Source organism: Punica granatum, chromosome 1, assembly GCF_007655135.1.
Source record: "Punica granatum isolate Tunisia-2019 chromosome 1, ASM765513v2, whole genome shotgun sequence".
In the NCBI taxonomy this organism is placed as follows: Eukaryota; Viridiplantae; Streptophyta; class Magnoliopsida; order Myrtales; family Lythraceae; genus Punica; species Punica granatum.
The window spans coordinates 48,602,993-48,612,935 of NC_045127.1; the positions used below are offsets into that span (position 1 = coordinate 48,602,993).

The 9,943-nt window shown below is 37.8% G+C and overlaps 2 protein-coding genes across 3 annotated transcripts; both read left to right on the plus strand.

Moving 5' to 3' along the window:
- The first annotated feature begins 493 nt into the window (after window positions 1–493).
- LOC116192677 (general transcription factor IIE subunit 2) lies at window positions 494–3,027 on the plus strand. The gene is made up of 5 exons (XM_031521288.1): window positions 494–659; window positions 861–1,148; window positions 1,587–1,718; window positions 1,816–1,932; window positions 2,347–3,027. Exons 2-5 carry the CDS (start codon window positions 891–893, stop codon window positions 2,686–2,688), a joined length of 849 nt encoding a protein of 282 aa, XP_031377148.1. The 5' UTR covers window positions 494–659; window positions 861–890; the 3' UTR covers window positions 2,689–3,027.
- A 258-nt stretch (window positions 3,028–3,285) lies between these two features.
- LOC116188557 lies at window positions 3,286–8,080 on the plus strand. 2 transcript variants are annotated; one of them, XM_031518032.1, is made up of 9 exons: window positions 3,289–3,515; window positions 3,687–3,801; window positions 4,324–4,451; window positions 4,609–4,748; window positions 4,897–4,965; window positions 5,090–5,228; window positions 5,326–5,388; window positions 5,469–5,512; window positions 5,646–7,687. In XM_031518032.1, the coding sequence occupies exons 1-9, from the start codon at window positions 3,398–3,400 to the stop codon at window positions 5,730–5,732; spliced, it is 903 nt and encodes a 300-aa protein (XP_031373892.1). In that variant the 5' UTR covers window positions 3,289–3,397; the 3' UTR covers window positions 5,733–7,687. The 2 variants fall into 2 exon arrangements, with proteins under 2 accessions (XP_031373972.1, XP_031373892.1); XM_031518112.1 differs by lacking the exon at window positions 5,469–5,512 and having other exon boundaries at window positions 3,286–3,515; window positions 5,646–8,080.
- The last annotated feature ends 1,863 nt before the right edge of the window (window positions 8,081–9,943 follow it).

Below are 9,943 nucleotides of genomic sequence, written 5' to 3' on the forward strand. Positions count from 1 at the left end.
TTAAGCTTGGATATTTGAGCTTGGTCATTGAGTTTGAGTATGTTGGCATTTTGTGGCGTGATTTTTTTCTTAACTTTTAATTATTGATCTTGAATTACTCTAATTGTTCCACTTTTCGTGAAGTTTGTCTTATTAATCGAAATATTCTTGTTTTATCACCAACATACTTTAGTTCAAGTGATTTGACATTTCATTTTTTTAAATAAGATATCGGATATCGAATTTTACGAATGGAACAAATATGAGATAGTGAGGTAAAACCATTTAAAATTTTCTCATGATACAAGAGGTGTTTTGCTCCTAAGGCCGACCTGCCTGGAAATTGAATTAGTCGGCCCTTTATTCTAGTATTTGGTTATTTTATTAAAATTTATTTTTTAATTTCTTGGACCCGGTTGGCACCAATGAATCCATGAACCGAACCAATGACCGGTTCACGTTCGGTACGGACACGGGGAGGGCCTATATTATGGAGACGCCCCTCTTCCTCTCTCTCTCTCTCTACCAATTAGTAGTCGTCTTGCTCGGAGACCTCATCACCGACGGACCATACTTCCCAATTCTTGATTCCGCCGGAAACCCTAATCGCCTCAATTCGGTAGGCAGGACCTCTGATTACTTGCCCTTGGGCAGCCCGAATTCGCGCGTATTGGTTTCAGGTGCTCTGCTTGAACTGGACTTCTGTAAATTTGCCCTTGATTTTGCGCTGATGCGTTCTGCTTCCTCTTATGGTCGAATCATATAATTTGCCTTTGGATTGATTGAATTTCTTTTCCTTTCCGTTCCGTAACTGTAAGATTGAATTTGAATTGATCAGTTGATTGGATTGGGAATTTGATCTCCGTTTGTGTGAGTTGTAGGAGGAAGAGTTTAAAACAGTTTAAGAGAAAATGGCGCTCCAGGAGAAGCTGGACAGGTTCAAGAAGCAGCAGGAGAAGTGCCAGTCGACGCTTACCAGTATTGTGAACAGAGCGGGAGCTACAAGGACCCCATCAAAGCCGATGCCGCTGAACAACCCTCCGGCTAACGCGAGGCCTCCTGTTCCTGTCAAGTTCTCCAATGACACTGAGAGGCTTCAGCACATCAATAGCATACGAAAAGCGCCAGTTGGAGCCCAGATGAAACGTGTCATCGATCTGCTGCTTGAGGTTCATTTTAAATTTCAAAGTCTTTTCCTTTTAGTAGTTTGGCATTTAAATGCAGTCCGAATGCATTATCTTTATATAAAGTCCGATGAGTACTGATGCTTGTCTTCATTCGTAATTGCAAAATGATGACTAGCTGATTTCTTTATATGCAACTGATCAGATATGTGGAAAAAGAGAGTCAATGAAAGGAGAAATTGTCTCATGTCCTCGTGAAATCCATATATGTTGAGCTTCAAAATAAAAGTAGCTTCTTGGTAGTGAACATAGCATGTTCCCGAGTTTTCATATTTTGACTGTGTACAATCCTTGCTTGATTGGTCCTTGTCTCTCTTCCAGTCCTCCTTGAGCTTCTTTGTGACTCTCAGATAAAACCTTTATTGCCTTGCTCAGTTGGTGATAGTAATAATATTGTTTCCTCTGTTGATGAATCTTCTGCAGACTAGGCAAGCACTTACTCCAGAGCAGATAAATGAAGCATGCTACGTTGATATGAATGCCAATAAAGCTGTCTTTGACAGTTTGGCTAAGAACCCAAAAGTCCACTATGATGGAATGCGCTTTTCTTACAAGGTACTGTTCATGCAGGAGCCTTTGTGTTAACCGGAAATTTGTACACCTTTGCGATTGCTCTTGGAAGATGACCTCATACTCCTGAAATTTCTTCCAGTCCAAGCATGATTTGAAGGACAAGAATCAGTTGCTGTACTTAATAAGAAAATTTCCTGAGGGAATTGCTGTCATAGACCTTAAGGATGCATATCCAACGGTCATGGAGGACTTGCAGGTATATCCATATTGTTGACAGCTTTTTATCCCTAAGAACTTCTTAGATGTGCTCTAATGGTACATTTCAATGATGTAAAAGAGGCATAGATAAAGCACCGGTTATTTACTTATTTGTTTATTTTTGGCATCTAAAGCCTTAGATGCTGTGGAAGGACTAGCTGTTTGTTTGTGTTGTTACATATTGTTGACACAGGTTGCTCTTCTAACAGTCCCTTGATATGCTGGAATATGAAATAGAAGTCCCTTTTCCACCTTTTGAGAGAATTTCACTTGTAGAATTCGTAAATCATTAAAAATCTTCTCGATTCCATGCACTTGTATCAGAACTCTCTGCTGTGAGCTCTTGGATTGTCTCTATGTCAGAATTTATTTTTGTATATGTAAATGGTTGTACTCATGAATCAAAGCACAGGCTTTAAAAGGTGGAGGTCAAATATGGCTTCTCTCAAACTTCGACTCACAAGAGGACATTGCCTACCCCAATGACCCTAAGGTTCCAATAAAGGTCGATGATGAGCTGAAACAGCTTTTCCGAGGGATTGAGCTGCCCAGAGACATGCTCGACATCGAGAAGGATCTCCAAAAGAACGGAATGAAGCCAGCAACTGACACTCCTAAGAGGAGGGCTGCAGCCCAAGTGCAGGGCATCTCCTCCAAGCCCAAGCAGAAGAAGAAGAAGCATGAGATCAGCAAGAGGACCAAGCTCACCAACGTACATCTTCCCGAGCTCTTTCAGAATCTCAGCAGTTCTTGAATATTCAATTCGCAACATCTCTTCGAGCCATTCCAGTTTGGGTTGTATAATATGAAGAGCATAGGGTGGCCATTTGGCAAGAGCATTATCAAAACTTGTGATCTGTTTCTTTTGGCATGTGCAAAGCCAAAAATAGGTGGTTTTTTTAATGCACCGGTTAGTGTAAGCAAGAAATTGTTGTTCTTCATCTTGTATTCGTTCTTCGGAGAATGCTATAGGATCAGTTTTTAAAGAGGTCCACTGTACGTAACATGCCATATGGTGGGTATAAACACCACGACAATGACTGAACATGTTAAACGTTGAAGAAGGCAGCATCTGCTCGGTTGTGCGGTTGGAGTTGCATAATAACTGTATTCATATGCAATGTAATTTTCAGCTAGAAGTTCGAACCATTATACATTATTGAACATTCCGATATTTGTCCCTTATTTTCTTCATTTTCCAGTGCGAGAAAAAGGAAAATTTAGATTAATGTTAATTTTGGCTCGAGATAAATAGGCGCCAATCCGAAAAAAAAATATATATATATATATATATATATATTTTTTTTTGAATGGCCGTTATTTCTTTTCGGTGACCCCAGCCATTTTCGTTATTCTACAACCTCAAATTCCTCGATCATGCTGAGATTTTTATCTCTATTTCGTCGAACACCTTGCATTCTCAGTGGCGACCTTAAATTCAAGATGAATCGGCAAGTATTTGCATGAAGTACCCGACAGCAATGGTCTTCCAAGCCCTGAACTCGAGCTCCGCTCCTTTACGCCATTCCTTCCTTCCCCACCATCAAACCCCTCTATCATTTCTCTGCCCGTCATTGAATGGTGAGCGGTGCTCCTATGGCGGAATCATCTTTTTCTAGTGACAATTAACTTTGTTGTTCCCTCGACAACTAAAGGAAGCATCTGTTGGGCTGAAAATTTGAGCTTTCTGGAAAGCTTTCTGATTTTAGTATGTTTGGCTTTGATTTTTGGCTTACCCATTTGCTTTTATAGTTCCTGGAGGGTTCAGACCATGCAATGCTCGCTTTGGGCTGAGGAGAAAGAGGTCGAGTATGACAGTGTCGGCTTCTTCCAAGCTCAGTTTGGGCTCTAACACGGACAGGAAGAGGTGGGTTCAGTTCCTTGTAATGTTCTTATGATGAAACTTCACTCCATTTCTCCATTAGTTGACATAGGTTCGCTAGTTCATTGTGGTCTCATTAGATTGATTGTCTTCAATTTGAATGAGAGATAATTTAGTGAACCGGAAATGTGAAGATTGTTGAGTTGAAGGAGATGAACCCAAATGCTAAGAGTGCTGAGTTGAAAGGGATTTTGCTCAAGATTTGAGTTGAGAAACCGATGTAAGGAAGTAGACAATCGAATGTGACACTGAATTCCTGCCCATTAGATATTAAGATCTTCATGGAGAATTAAAGGAAGCATGCAGATAACATGATTACTAGAATTTAATGAGGAGATGACTCTTCAAATTAAGTTTAGTAGTCAATCAGAACTTCATATAGCTAAATGCCCTTTGGTAGATGACAGTGATATCTTCGTTTTACACCTCTTGTTTGTATGTTCTCTGGCAGCATGAGTATCCTCTTATATTCACTTGTCGTAGTTCAGTTACTCTGTGTTCGTACAGAAAAGTGGTGGAGCACATATGCCTACTCAAAGCAAAAGACAACATACCTGAGAAGGAAGAGAACAATATGTTGGATTATCTATACACATCTCAATACCAGATGGGCGGCATTGTAGCGATATCATTAGGTTAGTTTCTTTGTGACATGGTACTGTCTATCATTAGCTTCTTTCATTGTCTCTCATTTGCCATTACCCTCAGTCTTGTTCAATATTTGCGTTCATTAAGTTCATTGTTGTCTGCAAATTCCATTGATGATAGAGATGCCTTAATCACTCATTGTAGGACAAATTACGGACCAAAACAATGAAAGATATACGCATGCAGTCTTTATGCGATTCCAGAGGAAGGGAGACCTTCTGAAATTCTATGAGAACCCTTTCTACTTGAAGGTCCTCGAAAAACATGTTATGCCTCACTGCCATGTATGACTTGACATGTAACCTCCTAAACCTAATAATCATGCTACGAGGTCTCTTTTTATTTTCTTTTATCTTTTCCTTTTTTCTTGAGGTTACTATGTGCATATCTTTTGCTGTAAATCTAACCTACCTATTGCTTTTGCAATGGAAGGGATTAATCAATGTCGATTATGAAGCCGAAGTGGAAGATGATATGCTCCCCATATTTAGGAAAGGAGAGGTGTGAACTTAAATCGGAATCTCCATTTTCTCTTTAAAATCATGTTATAAGTAGAAAGCCTTATGTACACTTCAATAAGACCGTGTAGCAATTTAATGAGTTCTGAGTTACTTTTGGCAAACAGGAGTTCAATTTCGGTGAGGAATTTGTTCTTTTGATCTCATTCGTAGATAGTGCCCTTGGGGGACCTGCAGAAGATGCATTGGCTTCTCTGCAGAAGTTGACTAAGGAATTCCCATCTCTAATAGTTCAATTGACTCAAGGTATATCGCTCGTTGATTTGAAGCCCATATGAACTTTATTTTATGGGGCTAATGAAAATTTCTAGAGATTATATATCGTTCTTATTTAAACTTTCAGGTCTAAACTTCCATCCAAGTAACAAGGAATTCACACATGGGATCGTAATACGATTTCGGTCAAGTGAGCTCTCTTGGGCTTTATGTCTTGTCAAATGGCATATTTTTCCTTTGTAGATGGCTAATAACTTTCATATCTTGTAGTTGAGGCCTTGGAAATTTTCTTTGGGTCCTCAGAATACAAAGATGTGAGTCGCTTAATCTATTTTCATCTAATATATCAGCATAAAAATCTCAAAAGCCTAGACTTCTTCCTATGATTTGTTTTCTTTATATTGTCTTATTTTTATTTTTATTTTTCGGTTTCTTTCCTTGATGCAGATGTGGAGGTCCAAGTTTGAGCCGATCACCCAGAAAACACTTGCTCTTCATTTTTCAGTCAATCCCATTGGAACAGAGATTATGTAAATTGGAGCGGCTGGTCTTTGAATTGCCTTGAGTCCTCTTTTTTCGGCCGGAAATTAATATGGCAAGCTTTCAGATATGTGTAATTACTGTTAACCTTTTTCCCCTTGGAATACAGAAGAACTATTCTAATTCCATTGAACATGAATCTTAAGGGAGAATTCATCTAATTCTTGCCAAAACTCTGCATCTTCCTTTTCTGTTAAATTTTTCATCAACATTTACTAATTAAAAGCGGAGAAAAATGGGCACTGAAGTGATTCCACATCCTTCATTCTTCTATTTCCTCTCATATAGATTATATTACTGCTAGTTCTTATCTTTTTTCATCATCCTTGATGGATTCGGATGTCTATTTGAGCCTACAATAGAACTTGGAAGTACATTCAGGAACCCTTTTGGCATGAACAGGTTATCTTTTGTTTGAAGTTCAATTTTCCATATCTTAGTCATGTTTCAGCGTTCTTGCCTGTTATGGGTCAAGATGAGCTCTCATGTAGTCATTCATCTGATGCACAAAATTCTGCAATGAAAGCAACATCTTTTCTCTGGGTGATACATTAGTCAAACCATCCCAATCTCAAAGATCTAGGTAGAGAAAAAAATGGATACAACTTACGATAGGATAATGCGTTCCTTCTTTCTTGTCCTATGATGTGATCTTCAGTTTATTTTAACTTGCAAGCTTGAACTTTCTATCTTAGGACCCATGGAGCGATCAATCGGAAGAGGAGTAAGTTCTTATTCGTCTCTGTTCCATCTGCTTCCCGTCATTTGCATCTTCATATCCTTCCAAATGCATTATTTGACATCTCACGGTGACAAGGGGCATCCAATTATTTTACTCGAAAATATCGGTTTGTTTTCTTTCCCCATATATTTAAACTTCGTAAGAGCCAAGAATGGTGCCCCACTGCTAATAAAATAGTACAACAAACACCAGTTTAGCTGTTCATTGATGTGCTTGGTTTTGACTTCTGTTATAAACTACTACAGTTCTTTAACATTATTAATTACATTTTTTCTCGTCGGCGATTATCATCCTTCAATTCATTGTATTGTTCAACGAGATTCCATTTCTTTTAAGTTCATTTTGTGTTTTGTTTTTCTCCATGAGAAAGAAGTGTTTCGCATAATGTGTTCTTGTGCAAGCGTTTCAATTTCCAGTGCAGGGGCGCATCACATTGTGGACAAATTTCGCCCGAGTTTCTCTGTGCATATATCGATGAATATTCGTATTCTATGATCTGTACCGAACTTTTCTTTTTTAAGAGCACAATCGGCTAATATTTCGCTTTCAACATATCTATCATACATCTTTTACAGGGAGAACAAAACAGATGAAAATTATGCTGCCAGGTGCTATGAGCTGCAAAACTTTGTATTGTATACGTGACACCATTGTTGTCTCCGGCCGAGTCCGGTGACCATCATCAGTTGTGAAGCGGGTTCGGCCCGCCGGGAACTGTCCGCTTAGAAACTCCGTAAACGGGATCGGTCTCGGCACCTTTCTCGTTGTCTCCGTCTCTCGTCGTTCCCGGGGTTTTCGCCGGGAATTGATGTCCGAATCTGGAATTATACTCAGCTGTCGGCGACTCATGAGATCCTTCGATGCTTCTGCCAATACTTCTGCAACTAGAGAGGCGAGGACAGACTATTAAGAAGGTGATCAAGATTAGAAATGGGAGTCTGAGGCTGAGCCTGAGATCATTGTTTCTTCTTCCCATGACTCTATAATATTGCTGAGGACGGAGGGCAAGAAAAATGAATGATGACACTGAGTTGCAGAGGAAGTCTTTCGTTTGGATTGATGCAAGGAGAGAGGAGAGCATGAAAGTCCTCTTAAGTATGGGATCAGGCAAACCTGTGGTTAAGAAAATGCCAAAAGACTTCATTTAGTGCCGTCTAAATGACCTAAATGCCATCAATTGAAACTAGAGGAGTATGGACCTGCTTTACACATGGGAGCATAAAAGATGATAAAAAAAAAGAATTTATCTAAATAATAGTATCAGGAGGAAGAAACTTATTTAACGTTAAAAATAAATAATAATGATTGGTTATAGATTATTAAATTAGATTCAATTTCACCCAATATTATTAGATTCGATATAGAACAAATTAAAAAGAAAAAGAAAAAAAAAAAAGGAACCGGTTCCAAAGGGGATGGGCAATTTCCATATAGTTTTAGGGAGAACCTGCAGGAGTGTATATAAGGGAAGTTATAGGAGAGAGGTAGTAAAACAATTAAAAGGTTTATATTGTCTTTATAGTTTTTTTTATTGATTTAAGTAATTTTTGTAAAGAATAAAATTGAAAAATAAAAGTTAATTTTCTTATTTTTTACTTTATATAATAGTATATAATAGTATAGATAATCAAATCACCCCTGCTGACTTATGTTCAAGGAAATCATCTCAAATTGCAAATGTCGTAAATTGGGTATGGACAAGGTTTCCCTTCTTTTGTCGTCTGTTTCGGTTTGGGAGCTTCCCTCCAATCAATAATTTCGTTTGCATGTTATCCTACGTTAAAATGTTTGGATGAATTTATATAGACATGAGAAATTGAGAACTCTTCGTTTGTTTGTTATAATCAGTAATGACAGAGCGCATGAGAACTTTTCGTTCGTATAATCAGTAAATGACAAACTTCCGCATGAACTATTCAAGTACTTCCTCAATTTGCGAGCAATAGACTCTTCAAGTCCCCAAATCAATTAAATACATAGATTGTTGCAATAACTAAATATTCCATTAACAAAAATGCGAAATCTCATCTTTAGTGTGCCTAAACATCATTCTAATTCAAAATCTCACTCACATCTATCGAATAGCCCTTAGATATTGTGTTATTAGAACTCATACCACTGTGAGTGAGTGAGATTTTAAATTATGAGAATTTTTAGATTGATTATTAGGAGAATATAATAAAACTCATTTCATCAATTCATCCAATCATCAGCGATCGAAGCCTATGTTCTTTCGGGAACATTAGGAAGGATAAAATGATGAATTTGACAACTCTTCAAAGTTTGAAAAGAATTATATATACATATATATATATATATATTACTTTTGCCTCTTCTCGACGAGACCGCTCCATAAGCAATCCGAGTCATTCTTGAGCTACCCATTGACAATTCGTTCGAATATCTCCTCCTCGCTGATGTGATTTTTTTCCACAGAGTTCTGAAATTTATTGATTCTCACGTCATATTATTGTCATATTATTGAATCCGTATACCTGTACATTGCGCGGACTATATGACTAGTTGTGACTTATGATTTGCTTATCCATGCGGAATTACGACATTTCAGATGTGATTTTATTCTCTTTTTTTTAAAAAAATTTAACCATATTATATATGGAGTAGGAGGGTATTCTGGTCATTTTAAGGAAGGTGGAGTGACTGGTTAAATAACGTTTCTTTGCAGGAGCCAGGAGGCTGCCGGGTGGCCCGTTGACTTCACATTAACCGGATCAATAAATGAATGAATTATGCCCCTCTATTCTAAGTGGGTTTTATTTTATTTTTCTTTTTGAAATTTCTTGAAAATACTGCATCGATTATTAATTAAGTAATAAAGGAAAAACCAGCTCTATCTAACTAATAATTGGGGGCGGCCTTGACTCCTGATATCCACTTGGGAGCCACGTGCTGCAGGGCAATACGAGCCCGACCAGTGGGACTTTAATGAGTAAAAAATGACAATTTATCATCTATTTTTCATAATATCGGCATTTCAAAGTTCCTAAAAAATATAATTTATTCTAATTAAGCAATAAGCATATTATCTTTCCCTTTCCAAATTATAAATTGTTAATTGGACTCCAAGACTTAAAACCTAGAAATTGAATCATATTTACTCAAATACCATTCATTATCAGTGTTCTTCCATGATTACGTTAAATTTAACAATTATCATTCGAACACTTTTCACGTGTTCATGCTAGTTTTCAGATTACAAAAACATATGTTACTCTTCATGTTTGTGTGTGTGTTCCATTTTCTCTAATTACCAAAATATCCGCATATTTGATTAAATGAATAACAATTCCGCAAAAATGGCATGGAGAGGTGTCCATCATTGGATTCATAGGACGAATTAAAGGTTGTCTATGTAAAAGAAGACAAGCTCATGGCTTTGCAGACACAGAACCCTACTGGCCAGGTTTCAATCATTGCCCTTTCATTAGTTAGGATGTGCAAC

Bases quoted from the DNA above. Each gene is read 5' to 3' on its own strand.
- LOC116192677 (XM_031521288.1), top strand. From the start codon at position 891: ATGGCGCTCCAGGAGAAGCTGGACAGGTTCAAGAAGCAGCAGGAGAAG. The intron at 1,149-1,586 runs GTTCATTTTAAA...AATCTTCTGCAG, and splicing joins TCATCGATCTGCTGCTTGAG to ACTAGGCAAGCACTTACTCC. The intron at 1,933-2,346 runs GTATATCCATAT...ATCAAAGCACAG, and splicing joins CGGTCATGGAGGACTTGCAG to GCTTTAAAAGGTGGAGGTCA.
- LOC116188557 (XM_031518032.1), top strand. From the start codon at position 3,398: ATGAAGTACCCGACAGCAATGGTCTTCCAAGCCCTGAACTCGAGCTCC. The intron at 4,452-4,608 runs GTTAGTTTCTTT...CACTCATTGTAG, and splicing joins CATTGTAGCGATATCATTAG to GACAAATTACGGACCAAAAC. The intron at 4,749-4,896 runs GTATGACTTGAC...TTGCAATGGAAG, and splicing joins ATGTTATGCCTCACTGCCAT to GGATTAATCAATGTCGATTA.